This window comes from Mustela nigripes, chromosome 17 (assembly GCF_022355385.1).
Source record: "Mustela nigripes isolate SB6536 chromosome 17, MUSNIG.SB6536, whole genome shotgun sequence".
Lineage (NCBI taxonomy): Eukaryota > Metazoa > Chordata > Mammalia > Carnivora > Mustelidae > Mustela > Mustela nigripes.
The window spans coordinates 14,539,581-14,557,627 of NC_081573.1; the positions used below are offsets into that span (position 1 = coordinate 14,539,581).

The 18,047-nt window shown below is 55.9% G+C and overlaps 1 protein-coding gene across 11 annotated transcripts; it reads left to right on the plus strand.

Moving 5' to 3' along the window:
• The first annotated feature begins 4,630 nt into the window (after positions 1-4,630).
• Positions 4,631-16,596, plus strand: LRFN1 (leucine rich repeat and fibronectin type III domain containing 1). Of its 11 annotated transcripts, none has more exons than XM_059381469.1 (5): positions 4,631-4,735; positions 7,286-7,318; positions 9,769-9,823; positions 10,210-11,652; positions 14,822-16,596. In XM_059381469.1, the coding sequence occupies exons 4-5, from the start codon at positions 10,247-10,249 to the stop codon at positions 15,726-15,728; spliced, it is 2,313 nt and encodes a 770-aa protein (XP_059237452.1). In that variant the 5' UTR covers positions 4,631-4,735; positions 7,286-7,318; positions 9,769-9,823; positions 10,210-10,246; the 3' UTR covers positions 15,729-16,596. The 11 variants fall into 11 exon arrangements, with proteins under 11 accessions (XP_059237452.1, XP_059237459.1, XP_059237462.1 ...); XM_059381471.1 differs by lacking the exon at positions 4,631-4,735 and adding an exon at positions 4,827-4,939; XM_059381470.1 differs by lacking the exon at positions 4,631-4,735 and adding an exon at positions 4,946-5,037.
• The last annotated feature ends 1,451 nt before the right edge of the window (positions 16,597-18,047 follow it).

Here is an 18,047-nt window from a genome sequence, read left to right on the forward strand (position 1 = left end):
GGGAGATTCTTTTTTCTTTCATGTGCATGTCTGGGCTTTTGAGTCTCTTGGACCCTCTGTCTTTGTCTCTGAGGGACATTTATTGAGCACCCACAGTGTACCAGGCTCTCAGAATTCTGAGATGGGCAGGTCTTCACAGAGATAAATCACTCTCTCTGCTTCTCCTCCTAGTCTCTGGTCCTTTCTCTGTCCCCAGATGCAGGGACCTGGGAGCTCCCCCCCCCCCCCCCCTTTTCAGGTTCCCTGTAGAGAGGTGTTCGTTGCCATGGTAACGATGACACAATGACCTTGGGCCTGGGCTGCCCCTCCCCCAGCCCTGTCATTCCTGGGGTTGGGTCCACAAGCCCAGCTCCAACCCCTCCCCAACCCTTCCAGCCAGAACACACCCATCCCCTCACCACCCGGCTCAGCCTATTCCTTTACCCCCTTGTCCCCTGTCAGGACAAGTCCTTTGCATAAAGAAATCGCGAACACATGCCCTCTCCTCCTCCCCCATGCCAGTATTAGGGGGAGGGATTTGAGTTTCTTTCTGACACCTGTCCTGGTGCCCTCCCCAGCCCATCTCTGCCAGGAACATCTCTACTTCTCGCTGTGATCACAGCCTCAGTCTCTCATGGCTAGAGATGGAAGAAGAGGAGGGCTGGGGATAGGAAAGGTCGTTCAGTTAAGAGGTCAAGAAAGCAAAAGGACTTGTCCAAGGTCGTGCACTTACATGATCAAATTAATAATAATAGTTAACTTTTTTTTTTTAAAGATCTTATTTATTTGACAGAGAAATCACAAGTACATAGAGAGGCAGGCAGAGAGAGAGGGAAGCAGGCTCCCCGCTGAGCAGAGAGCCCGATGCGGGACTCAATCCCAGGACCCTGAGATCACCACCCGGCCCAAGGCAGCGGCTTAACCCACTGAGCCACCCAGGTACCCAATAATTGTTAACTCTTTGAGGGCTTCCTATGTGCCAAGTACCTCTATAAGCCCTTTACAGATGTTAACTCATTTAATCCTTACAAAATCCCAAGAGAATGGTATCATAATTATCCCCAATTTACAGATGAATAAACTGAGGCACAGAAGCCAAAATAGCTGCCTGAAACCCCACTGCTAGGGGTTTGCACAGTTAGAACTTTAACTCAAGGCTATTAGGGAGTGGTCAAAAGCCACTCCCTCTCTCCCGCAGGGAATTTAGGGGTTCATCCCTTCCTTTTCCTTCCCCTCCCCTCTCCCTATCCTCCTTCCCACGTAGTTGAACTTCTGTCAGCCTCCAGACTCATGATTGCAAACAATCCAATCAGGAAGAGGCATGTACGAGGAGTTGTCCAATCAGGAGCAGGGAATGTGGAACTCAAGGACCAATCAGAGAGGGTGACTCTGGAGACTGCCCAATACAGAGGAGGTTTGCGGAGGGACCAATCAGAGAGGCAGAGCGGAATACACCATCCAATGGAGAGTCAGCACAATGGGGCGTGGCTCCAGTTTGGGGGCCACTCCTTCAAGGGTCCTCCCAGAACAAACGAGGGACCATCTCCTCTCTTCCCACTTGCTTTCACCTAGGCTTCACAGATCCAGGCTCCCTAATTTTTGAATCCAGGCCCTAGGGTTTCCCTGGGGAGCTTCTCCCTGCTAACCTTAAAGGAAAGTAGGGCTTACGTTAGAGAGGAAGAAACGGGATTTAGGGCGGAACTGAGAATGGGGGATCTAAATTAGGCAAGTGGTGCCTGGACTGAAAGATGCTTTTGGGGTGGAGTTTAAGGTGCTGGGGGCAGTGTTGGGGCTAAGAGGGTAGGACCTGGGCCCGAGGACAACCTGATGTCAGAAAGGGGGGGGCGGTTTCTTTTGGGCAGAGCCTTGGAGGGGGTGGGGCTGGGATTGGGGGTGTGAGGGTGTGTGTGCGTGTGTAACTAGGCTTGGGGGCGGGGCCTAATTGTGGAAGTGTGAGAATGGTTGCCGGTCTCTATTAAAATGTCTGGGGCAGGAATTGAGGCTGGAGGAAACTTCCACCTGTTGCCCCCTTTCAGGCCAACTCACAGCCTCCAATCGCTGGGCGTTTCCCTCTTCCCTTCTAGTGACCCCAGGCTGGGACATTATGTTTATTGCTGAGTGTGTCTCCTGCGGTGAGTCTGGGGTGGGCCTACCTCCTTGGCCCTCTCCTGAGAGCTATCAAGAACACGTGTTTGCTGAGCACCCACTGGGTGTCCTTTGTCGTTCTGGACACTGGAGAGAATTGGTGTCCAAGCCTCTCCTCTCAGGAGGCTTATATTTCAATGACTAGACAACAAGCAAGAAACAAACAAATAAGTGAACAATAAAGAGACATTATTAACAAGCATGATAAATGCTAGGTAGGGGATAAAATGAGATGATGGGATAGAAATAGTGGGACCTTTTGTTGCCTCTTTAGTCTCTAGAAGACTCCCCCTGCTCACCAGTATTAGGTGACTATGTATTAGGAAATATATATTAGAAAATATTTCCAACATGCAGCAAAGTTGAAATAATTTTACAGTGAACCCTCATAGACCCACCACCTAGATTCTACCATTAACGTTTTATTGTACTTGCTTTTTCACCTCCCCATCCGTCAACCCATCCATCAACCCATCTTCTTTTTTATGGATTTCAGAGTAAGTGGCAGACATCTGGACAATTGGTGGAGGGTGAGGGGGAAACTGGGGAGGGGGAAGGGAGGACTCTCTGAAGAGATCACATTTGAATTAAGATTTGAATGAAAAGGAAGGGGAAAGAGTGCAAAGACCCCAGGGGCTGAACTGAGTGGGTGTGTTGGAGGAGTAGGAAGCCATTGAGGGGAGCTAGGAAATGAGAGTGGTAAAGGATGAGGTCAACAGGTGGATAGGGCCAGATATACTTGGGCTCAAGCTCTTTGTTTCCCCATCTCCGTGGATCTCCCTTTTCCATCCCAGGCCGGCCATGGCCTTCTTTTCCTTTCACTTCCTGCCATTTGTTACCTGTGTGACTTGAGGCGAATTAACTAACCTCTATGTGGTTAAATTTTCCTCATCTGTAAAATAGGGGTGTGATGGGACCTCCTCATCTGGCACCTGGGAGGAGTCAATGGAGTCATGTAGGAAGCTGTGCCATCCCTGGCGCACAGTAGCACTGGACGCTTGTCCACTTTTGTGGTTGTTAACTATTCTCTCTCTCCATCTTCCCAGCCCAGGACCTCCACACCCCATCAGGGAGCATCAGGAACCAGGGTGGTGGTGGTGGTGCCTGGCTGGAGGTGGTGATAACGGTGGTGATGTTGGAATCTGGAGATTGGTGGGGAGGATCGTGGGTGTCCCCAGGGGGCATCTAATGGTGGTGAGTGGGGTCAAGATTCACTAAAGGGGAGGTTTTGCAGAGGTGCCCTGGATCTGGGAGACAGGGCAGGCTACAAGTGATGATGATGTGACTAGGAGGAATTTAGGGAAGGGGTTTGACAGAGGACCTTGATACAGTGGGATCCAAAAATGGGAAGGGTTTGAGCTGCCAAGGAGCTGGGGGTCTGCCATAAGATGGATTTGGAGGGGAGGCCTTGTTGGTTTCTGAGTATCTCAGAAAAAGGTGGAGAGTGGCCTGAGATACTCAATGGGATTTGGGGGAGGGACTGGGGGGTCAGCTATTGGGTAGGAGTTTTGCAAGAAAGGAGTCTAACCAAGGAAGGAGCAAAGAATCCTGGGATCCATGGAAGTCACAGGGAGGGGGAAGGGTCTGCAGGGTCCAAAAAAAAAAAAAAAAAAAAAAAAGAGTAGGAACAGGAGGGAAAGAATCTGGCACAAATCAGGGGTTCTGGAAACCAAGGGGGGTTTTAGAGGGAAGGATGATCTGGGGTCTGATGGGAGGTAGTGAGGAAAGGTAGGGGGAAAAAGAGACATCTTGGGGCCCCCCTAGAAATTAGACCTGGTCTGGAGTCCCTCCTGGGGGGTCAGGGAATGGTTCGTGGTCCTAGAGGGTGGAAGGACATGGCTGGGGGGCCCCCAAGATGCACAAGGACATGGTTTGGGTCCCCAAAGGAAGTAAGACATGATCTGGTATCTCCCTGGATGTTGAAATATGGTTTGGGTCCTCTCTGGAAGCTGGGGCATGGTCTGGGGTCTACCTGAATGTTATAGTGTGATTTAGGGTCCCTGCAGGGGGTTGCTCTGGATCCCCCTTGGGTGCTGGGATATGGCCTGGGGCTCCCACTGGAGTATGGGGCAGAGTCTGAGGTCACCAAGGAGAGTAGGACATGGTTTGTGGGTTCCTGGGTGGCTGTAGAACATGGTTTGGATCCTCAGAAGAGGTAAGGCATGGTTTGAGGTTCCCCTGGGTATTGGGACATGATCCCAGGTCTCAGCTGCGAGATCCGAGTCCCCATGCCAGTTGGGGCGGGGTCTGGGGGGGGTCTCGGGGGAAGCCGGCAGGGCTGGAGGTGGGGCTGGGGAGGGGTCGGGGGCGGGCCGGTGGCTCCGCAGTGGAAAGGGGTCTGCCGCGCGTCCCCGGGCGGGGGTCTGGGCGGTGCGGCCGCCCCGCCCGCCCCTCCGGTCGGCGCCCCCTCCCCCCTTGCGGCGGTGGTGGCGGCTGGGCTCTGGCGGCGGGCGGCGCGGAGGGCGGAGCTCGGCGGCGGCTCAGGAGGGAGGGCGGGAGGCGGGAGGGAGGCGGCCCCGCGGCACCGCGCCCCCTCCCCCGGCCCTCCCCCCACCATGGCGCGGAGCGAGGCGGCGGCGGCGGGGCCGGGCCCTGGGCCCCCCCGGGCTGGGTGAGCGCGGCCCGCAGCGGCCCGGGAGGCGGCGGGCGGGGGCGCCGATGGGAGCGCGGGTGTGAGCGTGCGAGCGTGAGTGTGTGTCCGCGGCGCTGCGGCGGGCCCGGCGTGCGCTCGCGCGGCCCTGTGTGTGCCCGGCGCCGGCGTGTGCGGCGCCCTGCTTGTGTGGCCATCCGGGTGTGTGCGGGGTGTCGAGCCGAGGTGCTGTGTCCGGCCGCGCGCGTGTCCCCCTGAGTGGCTGCCCCTCTGGCTGTGTGTCTGGGGGGCTGTCGCGCGTCCATCGGAGGGGCTGTGTGCAGGTGTGTGTACGTGGGCTGTGTGCCCAGGTGTGGGTACCCCCCGCCTACCCCCCCCCCCCCCAGCGAGTGTGCGCGGGGCTGGCTGCGTTGGGTGTTTGGGTCCAGGTTGGATGTCCATCCTAGGGTTTGTGTAGCCGGGTGTGCCCGTTTGGGTGTCCATTTGTGTTGTGTGTGTGTGTGTATGTGTGTCTGCGGGTTGCATGTCTCTGAGGGTGTGTGTCTGTGCGTCCACCTCAGGTTCCCGGCTAGGGGCTGGGGCTCGTTCCTTGTGGGTCCAGGCCTCTGTGTGGGTTGGGGGAGGGGAGTTTGCCGCTTCCTCGGTCCATGTCAACTGGGGGGTCCTCAGCGGTCCTTGGGGGAGACGGCCATGTCTTCCCCTTCCCGGTGCCTGGGAGGTGGGGGGGGGGGGGGGGGCGGGCGGGGGGGGGGACGGGGGGGGGGAGGGGGGGCGGAGGGAGGGACAGATGGGCTGGAGGGGAGGGGCACAGACCCGGCCCTTCCCCACCCACCCCACCCCAATCCCCCCACCCGCCAGATCTCCGCAGATACGGCCTGCCTGAGTTGCCGGCATACAGATGGCCAGGCCGGGGGGATCTTTGGGCGGCTGGAGGGAGGATTGCCTTGCAGCGGGGCTCTAGGACTCAGCCCCCCAACCCTTTGAGACTCCACCTGCTGAACTCTGACCTCAGGCCCTGGCAGGTGCCTTGGTTGGGGGTGGGGGAGGATGTGCTGGGAGGGAAGGATGTTAGGATTTCTTTGAGCTGGGATGTAGGTGGGGCGGGGGTACCCCAGGGCTGGGAGGGATGCGTGTTCATGACTGTGTGTGTGAATGTATGCCTATCTGTTGACTATGCCACTGTGGTTCAATATTTTATGTGCATTTTGGAAGTGTGTAATGTCCCTCCCAGGGCTGTTGTGTGAGTATGTGTCTGTCATGAGTGAACATCTCAGAATGTGTGTGCAAGGTGGATCTTTTTGTGCCTGTGGGCTTGATTGAGTATCAGTTTTTGTGTTGCCTGTGTGTGCTTGTAGTTCTGTGTATGTGTGAGGTGTGTATCTGCTGGTGTGTGCATTTGTGCATCTGGCGGTGTGGGGATGGAGCAGTTTTGTGACCATGCACCTTGGGGATATGTGAAGTTGTGTTAGTGTTTAGGAGTGTGTCTGGGCATTTAAGAGCCTGCACCTGTGTGTCACCTGTATGTGCAAGTGAGTATATGTTGTATGTATGGGCCCCTGTGTGTTGGCAAATGTGCACATGTGTGTCTGTTATAGAAGCATGAATCTGGTTGTCTGCAAGGGGGCACACAGGTTTCTCTGCTGTGTGTGTCTGTGGGTATGTATGAATGTGCAAAGGAAAGTCAGTGCTGTACATGCGTGCTTGTGTGCGGGTGTGTCCACCTTGAGGGTGTGTGTCTGTGCTGTGAGTCCATTTATGTGTCAGTGTTGGTCTTTGGGGATTGGGGTTGTATCTGTTCATACGTGCAGGGCAATCTGTATGCACGTGCTTGTCTCCCTGGCATGGGGCTGACCTTACTTCTTGGCCCAGTGAGACTCGAGCCTGTGTGGCCTGACCTGTGGTATGCTGGGGTCCTTCGTGGAGGGGGGCGTCCAAGGACACAAGTGTGTCCACATGCCGGGCCAAGAGCCCACGGAGAGTGGGGGCACACATCTGGCTGGTGTGTTCCTGGAAATCCAGATGTGGAGACTTGGACTGTGGGTCCATGTGGGTTTTGGTGTGTCCGCAACATGTTGGTATGGCAATGGTATGATGGCGAGGATGGGGGCCTCTGGTTCTTTCCTACAAAGTTGGTGGACTGGGATGTGAACTCTGTAACACGCTGGGATCCTGAAATCCTGGATCTACAAGAGAAGGTGACTGGGAGGCCAGTTCCTGGATCTTGAGGAAGGAAGAAACCTAGACTCTGGAGTTTGAAGAAGGAAGAGACAGGGGTTGCAGATGCCAGGTCTTGAGGGAGGAGGGGGCTGGGTTCTCTGGCCTGGTGAGCCCATAGAGAACAAAGGGTTAAAGTCCTGGACTCCTGGGTTTGGAGGGTGAACAGTCCTGAGGCCCAGACTCCCTGGATTCCAGAAACGACTCGCTGGGTCCGTCTGAGATCGTGTAGAGTCTGCAGCAGGAGGGCGGAGAGAATGATCACCCCAGAGATTTCCTTGGCCAGGATGGTCTCTGAGGCAGGTCTTCAGAGAGGAGCCCGAAGGATGCTAATAGGATCATTTTGTTCCTTTGCAGGTACCGGCCCAGGCCCTGACTCCCTGCAGAGAGGTGAGTGGGGTCCTCCAGGCTGGGGAGAGAGATGTGGAGTGATTGGGCCTGCTCTGAGCCAGCTGGAGGCCTGAAGCCCTGCCTGGTATGGATTTCAGGGCAGGGTACGGCAGTGTCCAAGGGGTGGGGGTGAGGGTGACAACAAGGTCAGGAGCATCGTGTTTGGGTCAGGGCTCATGGTAGAGCCTGGACACGGGTGGTAGGTGGGGATTTTAGGCCTGGAGGCATCCCCTCTCTGGATGGGTAAGGTGGTGGGGACAGGGAAGTCTCCTGGTGATATGGGAAAAGGGCACAGAGAGTTTCACAACATGAAGTGATCCCCTGCATTTGGAGAGCGGCATGGACATGGTTTACCATTTGTGTGTGTGCGTGTGTGCAGGTGGGAAGATCTCCTGGTCACCTGACCTGCTGGTGGCTGAGAGAGAGCCAGAGAAAAATGATATGTTAATAATTATTAGTAGTAATAGTAATAATATTTAGTAATAATAGTAAAAATATTTAGTAATAATTACTAATAGTAATAATAATATGATGATGATGACAATGATGATGATGGCTGCTAATATTTATACAGGGTTTACTCCGTCAGGAACTGTCCTAAACATGTTACACTGTATTATCTCTGAATACTTAAAATAACCCCATGAGGTAGCTGCTCCCATTATCCCCCATTTTATAGATGAGCACACTGAGGCACAAAGAGAGGCAGTCACTCGATTAAAGTCACGCTGCTGGGGCCTGGGGTATGAGCCGCAGCAGTCAGGTCCCGGTTCTTCCTTGTGATGCCGCACTGCCTCTCAATAAACGTTAGCTATTTCCATTGCTGTTATTATTCCTTTCACTTGAGTCCCACCCCAGCTGTGGGAGGCAAAACCGTGTACTTGTGCTTCACAGACTGGGGTTCTGAGCCTTAGAGACCCCGCAGACGAGCAGGTGAAGAGCCGGGCCTCCGAACTCGGGAGCTCTGCCTGGCAGGCCAGGGTTTTCTATCTGAGACCGATCAGTCTCCCGGGCACAGAGCACAAGACCAATTAATGGGGGGCACTCAGAGACTCGGTGGGATGCCCCAACTCTGCCCCTCGTCCTCTGTGCATCCCAGGCACTGGCTCTCCGTCTCTATCTCTTTCTGCCTCCCTCTTGGTCTCTAACGATAGTGTCTTCAGATTGCCCCCTGCCTGTTCTGGCTCGCTCTCCCCTCTTCATCTTTTGATCTCAGTGCCCTTCTCTGTGTCTTCTTCTCTGTTCTTCAGTCTCTCTTGGCTTCAGACTGGCTCCTTGCCTCTGTACCTTTCTTTCAGATTCTTTCTTGTTTCCTTTCCTTTTATTTATTTATTTACATACTTGCTTATTTACTTATTTATCTATGTGAGCTCCTGGCACAATGTGGGGCTCGAACTAACCACGCTAAGATCTAGAGTCATATGCTCTGCCCGCCAGGCATGCCTCAAGTTCTCTTTTTGCCCCTTTCTCTCTCTCTCTGTTCTTGCCAGTCCACACCCCCCCCCCAACTTGTCTCCCTGTCTCTTCACCTCTCTCTCTCTCTCTGACTGTCTTGGTCCCCTCACTACAGCCTGGAAGACCTAGGGCCACAGCAGGCTGCAGCCCCAAACTGCAGATTCCTAGGAGGTGGGCTGGCAGGGACTGGGTGCAGGGTGGGGTGAAAGCAGTTTCAGGGACGCCCCCTTCCCATCCTTTCCTCTTCACCCCCCACCCACCCCTTGTTGTGATGGGAGTTGACACGTCGTGGGCTGCAGGCACCGCAGGGAAATCCCTGCCGGAAGGTTTTGCCTGGAGCAGAGGCATAGCGTGAGTGTGTGAGAGTGTGGGCATGTATGGGGCCTTGTAAGTGCCCGCTTATGTGAGCATGAAAGCCTGCCTGCTGCCTGGGAGCTCACCAGGGCCCAGGATGAAACCTGGCTCAGAGAAGAACTTCCCAAGGCTGAGCCAGAAGACATGTGTTTTTCTCAGCCCCTCCTACCTTCAGATTCCCTCTGCCACTCCCAAGGGGGGATATGTTTTGGGGGGAGGGCTTACCCTTAACATTCACTGAATATTTACTATGTGACAGACCCTGTGCTCAGTGGCTCCCACTGAATGAGCTCACAGAACCATTCCAACAACCCAGGGAAGATGGTACGAACATCATCCCATTTTGCAAATCAGGAAATTATGGCCTAGGTTAGGGGAAACATTCATTTGGGATCACCAAGCGAGCAAGTGGGGGAGCCAGGACGTGAAGTCTGGTCTGTATGATTTCAGGGCGCTTACTTTTAATGATGGTGCACACTTCTACGCCCGGCACATAGCGGGCACTCCGTGGTCATGGTGATAATAATCACCAACATGAGTTGAACAGATTTCATGGGCCAGGTGTGGTTCTAAGTACATAATGCTCATTAACCCATTTAATCCTCACAGAGGTAAGGCCTGTTCTTATCTCCATTTTACAGATGAAGAAACCGAGATTCAGAGAGGTTCAGACACTTGCCCGAGGTCACACAGCTAGTAAGTGTCAGAGCTGGAATTTGAACCCAGGGGCTTTGGCTTTGAAATTCATGACCTTAAACCCTAGTCAGCCATGAGTTTTCCGAATATTAAGTGGGTACTGGAAGGCCCAGGCTTAGTCAGGTGTTACCCCGCTGGTTGGGAAATCATAAGAAGTCTGGGCCTTCTGGAGGAGAGTCAGATTTGGGATTGGGACACTCAGGGGTGGGGTAGTGAAGTTTATCAACCAGCGTGGAAATATTGTCCATTAACGATGAAACGCATGGCCGCTGATGAGCAGTCCTGCCACTGTTCTGCCGTGGGTATCGGGAAGGGAGGGACACAGTGGTTGGCCAGGCTGGTGGTCAAGCCCTGTGCCTGCGTAATCCTGTCCCCTTCCCTCGAAGGTCTCACGCCCCACTGCTCCCGCCTTCCCCCTGCACCATGGCTCCGGGCCCCTTCACCTCGGCGCTCCTCTCGCCGCCGCCTGCTGCCCTGCCCTTTCTGCTGCTGCTCTGGGCTGGGGCATCCCGTGGTCAGCCCTGCCCCGGCCGCTGCATCTGCCAGAACGTGGCGCCCACGCTGACCATGCTGTGCGCCAAGACTGGCCTGCTCTTCGTGCCGCCGGCCATCGACCGGCGCGTGGTGGAGCTGCGGCTCACGGACAACTTCATTGCGGCTGTCCGCCGCAGGGACTTCGCCAACATGACCAGCCTGGTGCACCTCACCCTGTCCCGCAACACCATCGGCCAAGTGGCCGCTGGCGCCTTCGCCGACCTCCGCGCCCTCCGCGCCCTGCACCTGGACAGCAACCGCCTGGCGGAGGTGCGCGGGGACCAGCTCCGCGGCCTGGGCAACCTCCGCCACCTGATCCTTGGCAACAACCAGATCCGCCGGGTGGAGTCTGCTGCCTTTGATGCCTTCCTCTCCACCGTGGAGGACCTGGATCTGTCCTACAACAACCTCGAGGCCCTGCCGTGGGAGGCTGTGGGCCAGATGGTGAACCTGAACACCCTTACGCTGGACCACAATCTCATCGACCACATCGCTGAAGGGACCTTCGTGCAGCTGCACAAACTGGTTCGCCTGGACATGACCTCCAACCGCCTCCATAAACTGCCCCCCGATGGCCTCTTCCTGCGGTCCCAGGGTGCGGGGCCGAAGCCGCCCACGCCGCTCACGGTCAGCTTTGGCGGCAACCCGCTGCACTGCAATTGCGAGCTGCTCTGGCTGCGGCGGCTAACCCGGGAAGACGACCTGGAGACATGCGCCACTCCCGAGCACCTCACCGACCGCTACTTCTGGTCCATCCCAGAAGAGGAGTTCCTGTGCGAACCGCCGCTCATCACGCGGCAGGCGGGGGGACGGGCCCTGGTGGTGGAGGGCCAGGCGGTCAGCCTGCGGTGCCGCGCCGTGGGGGACCCCGAACCCGTGGTGCACTGGGTCGCGCCCGACGGGCGGCTGCTGGGGAACTCAAGCCGGACCCGGGTGCGGGGGGACGGGACGCTGGATGTAACCATCACCACCTTACGGGACAGTGGCACCTTCACCTGCATTGCCTCCAATGCCGCCGGGGAAGCCACGGCACCTGTGGAGGTATGCGTGGTGCCCCTGCCTCTGATGGCGCCCCCGCCGGCAGCCCCGCCACCTCTCACCGAGCCTGGCTCTTCCGACATAGCGACACCCGGCCGCCCTGGTGCCAACGAGTCAGCTGCTGAGCGCCGGCTCGTGGCGGCGGAGCTGACCTCGAACTCGGTGCTCATCCGCTGGCCCGCCCAGAGGCCTGTACCCGGAATCCGCATGTACCAGGTCCAGTACAACAGCTCCGTGGATGACTCCCTGGTCTACAGGTGGGTGCTGCAGTCCCAGGACGCCCCGCCCACTGACTCCCGGGGCCCTCCCCTTCATCTTCGCAGCCCCTTGGCCTTCTTGCTCAGCCTCGGTTCTCTAGATGGCTGTGCGGAGTTGTCCTGGGCTCTCATTTGCCCTGTCCCCTCCTCTTTCTACTTCTGTCTCATGATCTCTTTCTGCTTTTCAGGCATTTAGTAAATCTTCATTGAGACCCCACACAAGCCAGACGTTAATATGCCCAGCACAGTTCCTACTCTCTGGGGTTCCTGGTCTACATCACTGCTGGCCAAAGGTGTCTGGCCATTTACCTTGTCAGTTAAACATTTTGGAACATGAACTATATTCGCACACTTACATATGTATAGTTACATTTATATTTACAGATTACATACCAGTGTTACTGTATCAACCCACTGGGTACATTACAGAACAGAAAAGGAAAAGTATGAGAAAAATAAATAAATGCTCCTTTGATCTTACCCACTTCGTTGCGAAGTGGTGATAATGCCCCCTCCCATTTTATAAACACCCATGTTATTTCCACCATCCACTAGGCTAGAAGCCCTTGCTCTGGTGTAGACAGGTCTGTTCAGTATAGACAGACATTAAAAGGTTACTTTCTCCTATCATCTCTGTTATTCTCTTGCTTTTGCCTCTATCTGCCTGTACCCTCTCTCCCTCCGGCTCTTTTAAGGCACTGAGCCCTTGCTCTGCACTAGGCCCTGTGCCACCTCATTCAATCTAACCAGCTCTGCTGTGAAACAGTGATGATCCCCCCTCCCATTTTATAGATAGGGAAACTGAGACTCAGTGGGAGGAAATCACTTGATCAAGGTCACAGAGGAAAGTGGCAGAGCCAGGATTCCAGGCCTTACCCTTCTAACTGCTAATCTTGCCCTTTTGACATTGAACAGACATTTAGTGAGCACCTGCTGTTTGCCAGGCAGGGATTAGGGGAGAAGGAGAATACATTTCTGTAAATGACTCTTGGTTTCTGTGACTCTCCACCTCTCTTTTTCTCTCTTTCATTATTTAACCCTTGGCCACTGTGTGTGGGGGAGTGTGGGGGAGTATCCTCAGACACTGCATGTACACAGATGTTGGTGGCCCTCTGTCCCCAGCAGGGCAACAAACCCCTGGTCTCTTCCTTTCCCCTTAAGGCCACAGTTCCAGTCCCCTGTCCCCCCATTGCAGATCCCTGCACTCCGGTGCTGTAGGGGTTAACCTCCTCACTGCTGCCATGGGCGGAGGTGACGACCAACCAGAAACCTGATCTGCTGCCTGCTCAGGTCTTGCGGCCAATTAGAGACACACCAGCTGAGGCTTTCTTAAGGAGCCAGCCTCTGTCCTTGAAAAGTGGGGAGTCCCTAGCAACTGGCTACTTTGGGGGAAGGAGCAAGAGGTATCCAAGCCTCTTGGGAAGGGGAGAGGAGAGGATGAGGAAGACATACAGCTAGGGGTCCGAGGTTGGATGGGGTGGGGGCAGTGTGTGAAATGGCAGGAAGGGGGGTCCACCGGAAATGTAGGTAGGCCTTTTGGGGGGAGGCTTATTTGAAATCTTCTGGTTGAAGGGTGGCCCTTGGTGGTAACAGAGCTAAGGTGGGCTTCAGGACCAGAGCTGGCCTGGTCAGAGGGAATGTGAAGTTTCCCAGAGAGAAGAGGCCCATGGAGATGGGGGTGTGGCCTCTCTCAGGAGACAGGGCTCCTGCAGCATGATCCCAGGCAGAGGAGGCCCCAGTCCTTGTCTCTGGAGACCCACTAAGAGTTTTGGAGGTGGGGAAGGCTTGTGAGATTGAGTCCTGGGCATGCAAATTCATGTGGACATGGCAGTCCTGGCTTAGCCAACAGCCCAGAAGGGACGTGCCAAATAGAAGAGGGTCAAGGCCTAGTGGGAACGGCCTTACAGATGGGGAAGAGTGCAGTTGGCAATAAAGTGTGAGCCACAGCAAGGGTTACTAGCCAACACAGGGTGGGATGTGAGCTAATCATGATGAAGTTATTGGGTGCCAGGTGTTAGGTGTGTTAACTTATTCACACATCACACTATCTTTATGATGATCTTAATATCTCCATTCTGGGGAAGCAAGGCACAGAGGGTTTAAGAAACTTGCCTAAGGTCACAGTGCTAGCAAGTGGCAGAGAGACTCAAACACAGGCTCCGAGACATTGTCAGCATAATGGCTCCTTTACAATGATCCTCATTGGAGGGCAGGGGCCGATAGCAAGAATGGGGCATGTTGCTTGGTTACATTTGACCCAATTACGGATGAAATTTATCTGGGCGGGGGGCATGATTTCATGACCTCTGGTGGTATGGGGCAGAGTGTGCACACAGAGTGACTGATTGCAGGACATGCAGAGTGGGCATGGCCCTAGGCACAGTAGGGAAACCATCCCTAGGAGGCCTTGGGAGTGTGGCTTGGAAGCCACTGCTCAATCAAAAGGGGAGTGGCTTATAGATGGCCCCTTAGTGGATGGGAATAGGTACTTGAGGGGTTTGGGAGTTGTCCCAGAAGACAGACACAGCTTGATGTATCTACCCAGAAGTGGGACATGCAGGTGAGGGCCGTGGCCTCTGAGTTTCCCCAGAAAGGATGGGAATACATAGAAAAGAGAAACTGGAAGAGCATCCATTGTCCCAATTGAAGTAAGACAGAGTGGGTGAGCTGACCTCAGCATCCGCTTGAGTGAGGATGGGACATAGAGGAAACGAGATGAGGCCTGTTGTATGGGGGCCCTTAAAGGGTGGAAATATGTAGACCTTAAATGGCAGTTGTCCCAATGAAAGTGAGACACTGCCAGGTGGCATGTTCCTTGAGGGCAGGCCTTAAAAGCTGTAGCACCCCCTCCCTTGCCGAGGGTGGGGGGTGGTGGTGGTAGTGGTGTGTGTGTCAGGATATGCAGATGAGGGAGCAGGAATGGCAGATACTACCTAATAGGTGACAAAACACCACAGGAGTGGGTCTGAGGGCAGGGCACGCAGAGGAGGGCCATGGCCCGCAGCAGGGGTCCTGACAGGATGGGAATTTGTCACTTGAATGGCTGCTACTATCCCATAGAGGGTGAAATACCAGTAGGGACACATGGTTTGGTCTCCCCTGGTCAGCACGGGTGGGGCATGAAAACGAAGTGATGCTAACCCAGTGCTGATGCCCTCCTGTCCTGCAGGATGATCCCATCCACCAGCCAGACCTTCCTGGTGAATGATCTGGCAGCGGGTCGAGCCTATGATCTGTGCGTGCTGGCTGTCTATGACGATGGGGCCACAGCACTGCCGGCCACTCGAGTGGTGGGCTGCGTGCAGTTTACTACCGCTGGGGATCCTGCACCCTGCCGCCCACTGAGGGCCCATTTCTTGGGCGGTACCATGATCATCGCCATCGGGGGCGTCATCGTCGCATCGGTCCTCGTCTTCATCGTTCTGCTCATGATCCGCTATAAGGTCTATGGCGACGGGGATGGCCGCCGTGTCAAGGGTACCTCCAGGTCGCCGCCGCGGGTCAGCCACGTTTGCTCACAGACCAACGGTGCAGGTGCATCGCAGGCCGCGCCCCCGCCGGCGCAAGACCGTTACGAGGCGCTGCGGGAGGTGGCGTCCCCAGCTGCTGCCGCAGTGGCGGTCGAGGCCAAGGCCACCGCAGCTGAGACGGCTACCGCGGAGCCAGAGACCGTCCTTGGACGCTCCCTGGGCGGCTCGGCCACCTCGCTGTGCCTACTGCCGTCTGAGGAAACCTCTGGGGAGGAGTGTCGGGCAGCGGCGGGCCCTCGGAGGAGCCGTTCTGGGGCCCTGGGGCCGCCAGCTTCGGCGCCTCCCACTCTAGCTCTGGTTCCTGGGGGGGCCCCGGCTCGGCCGAGGCCGCAGCAGCGCTATTCGTTCGATGGGGACTACGGGGCACTCTTCCAGAGCCACAGTTACCCGCGCCGCGCCCGGCGGACAAAGCGCCACCGGTCCACGCCACACCTGGACGGGGCCGGAGGGGGCGCGGCCGGGGAGGACGGAGACCTGGGGCTGGGCTCCGCCAGGGCACGCCTGGCCTTTACCAGCACCGAGTGGATGCTGGAGAGTACCGTGTGAGCGACGGGCGGGCGCCGGGACACCTGGGTGCCGCGGACTAACGCCCAGCCGCACGGACGCTGGGGCAGGACTCTGGGAGAAAGCACGGCGCCTAGTCGTCGGACTAGAGGCGGAGACTTGCCCTTCTTGTCCTCGGAGTTGGGGGGGCGGGGCTCCCTCGTCTGCGGCTCTTGGTCATGCCCCCGGGCCCGAGGGGGTTAGGGGGCGGGCAGCCGGGCCCCCCTCCTCCACGGACTCCTCGCCCCCATCCTGCCCCTCCCCCCGCGCGCTCGCGGACCTCGCTGGAGCCGGTGCCTTACACAGCGAAGCGCGGGGAGGGGCAGGGCCCCCCCGACACTGCAGCACTGAGACACGAGCCCCCTCCCCCCGCCCGGGACCCGGGGCAGGGGCGAGGGGCCCATTTCTTGTATCTGGCTGGACTAGATCTTATTCTGTCCCGCGGCGGCCTCCAAAGCCCCCACCCCCACCCCATTCACTTCCCTGGTCCCATCGGGTCTGGCTTGGGGTCCCCCTTTCTCTGTCCCCTTCGTCTCTGTCCTGCCCCCTGTCGTCTTTGTCTTACGTGTCTGCCCTTCCCTATTTGTGTCCCCTTTCTCTGTCCCTTCCCTATTTGTGTCCCCTTTCTCTGTCCCGTCGTCTCTTCTCCCTCCACCCTCCCATTTCTTGTCCAGTTGTTTCCCTATCTCTCCCGATTACCTCTTCCCCTGCACATTCTCCCGGGCAGGTCCCACTGGAAGGACCAGACTCTCCCCTATTCCTTCCTCTTTTCCCAAATAAATCCCCACATGAACAAAGTCCAAAACCAAATTCCCCTCCCTGCCGGAGCCGGGACCCTCCGCCGCAGCAGAATTAAACTTTTTTCTGTGTCTGAGGCCGCTCTGCTGACCTCTGTGTGTGTCTGTGTGTCTTGGTGTGTGTATGTGGGGGTGTGTGTGTGTGACCTGGATTACAGCATGAGGACTCAAGTGAGACGGAAGAAGGGATGGCTAGTTGGGACCCGGGAGACTCGGGATAGTCTCCTGTCCCCTAAGAGACTTAGAGGTGGGGAATAATAAAAATAATACTAGCTAACATTTAGTAAGTGCCTACTATGTGCCAAGCCCTCATTTAACCCTCTAAACCCTAGATATCAGTGCTATTATCCCATTTTGCAGATGAGGAAATTGAGGCCCAGGAAAGTTAAGACTCTTGCCCGAGGTCACCGAAACAGCACAGAAAGTAGCAAAACTGGGATTTAAAAAGGCAGGCAGCCTGACTTCTGATTCTGTATTCTTAACCACAGAATTGTGCTGAATAGCTGTTGGATATCCATTCCACATTGCGCTCAGCACAGCTCCTCTGAGGTGGGTCAGCTAATTGAAGTAGGTATGTTTGGTCCCATTTAACAGTCAGGAATCTGAACCAAGGAGAAATGAAAGTCACTTGCCTAAGGCCCCCAAATGAAGAAATAGGGGAGCTGGCAGGTTCCCCTCTTTCTGTCACTCACTGCTGCACTGTATTGCCTCTGGTGTCTGTCTGGAAGCTAAGGAATGGCCCCAAAGACCTTAGCTGAGCATAGATATCCAAAGTCAGCCTTGGGGAGGGGATGAGGGAAAATGATCATTGGCCGGGGTCTGGAATCTGAGGGGTCCTGTGTGCAGGAATCTGCTGGGAACACAAAGGATGGTGTGGGGAGAAGAGTTTCTCAGGTGAGGCTGAGGGCTGTGGCTGGGGAAGGAACGTAGGTTGATGGTCTGGTGGGATGCCCCAGCCCTTGGGGAGGGGGAGGCCCGCAGTGGAAACTGCTTCCCAATCCTGGAGAAGGAGGAGGAAGGCTTCTTGCCAGCCAGGGGCCCCCTGAGGCCTGGGGAGGAGGAGAGGAAGACAGAAATAGAAACAGAGCAGGAGGGAGGGGGATGGATCTGGGCAGACAGGGTGGGAGGCAGCAAGGACAGAAGCACCAGCGACTCACAGGCCATGAGGCTCCCTCACCCAGTGGCCCAGCCACACATCCATCTCCATCATCACGACTCCTGGATACTGAGGGCTTCCCACACGCCAGGCACTGTGCTCACGAACCCTCCCTGATGCAAGTAGAGAGTATGCAACCCAGAGCCCAGCAAAATGGAGTTACTCAGTAAACGTGATTGCATTTATACACTGCAGCAGATCTGTGTAGCGTGTGCAATCACTTTTCTAGAGCAGGAATCTGAAGTTGAGAGGTTAAGGAGTTTGCCCAAGATCATACAGCCACAAAATGGCAGAGCTACGATTGGAAATTTTATTGTCTCCAAATCCTGCACACCCAACCATCTGACTATATTGTCTCCGATTCGCCCA

Excerpts from the sequence above, each read along its gene's own strand:
- LRFN1 (XM_059381469.1), top strand. The coding sequence starts at position 10,247 with ATGGCTCCGGGCCCCTTCACCTCGGCGCTCCTCTCGCCGCCGCCTGCT. Across the intron at positions 11,653-14,821 it reads GATGACTCCCTGGTCTACAG|GATGATCCCATCCACCAGCC; the intron begins GTGGGTGCTGCA and ends CCTGTCCTGCAG.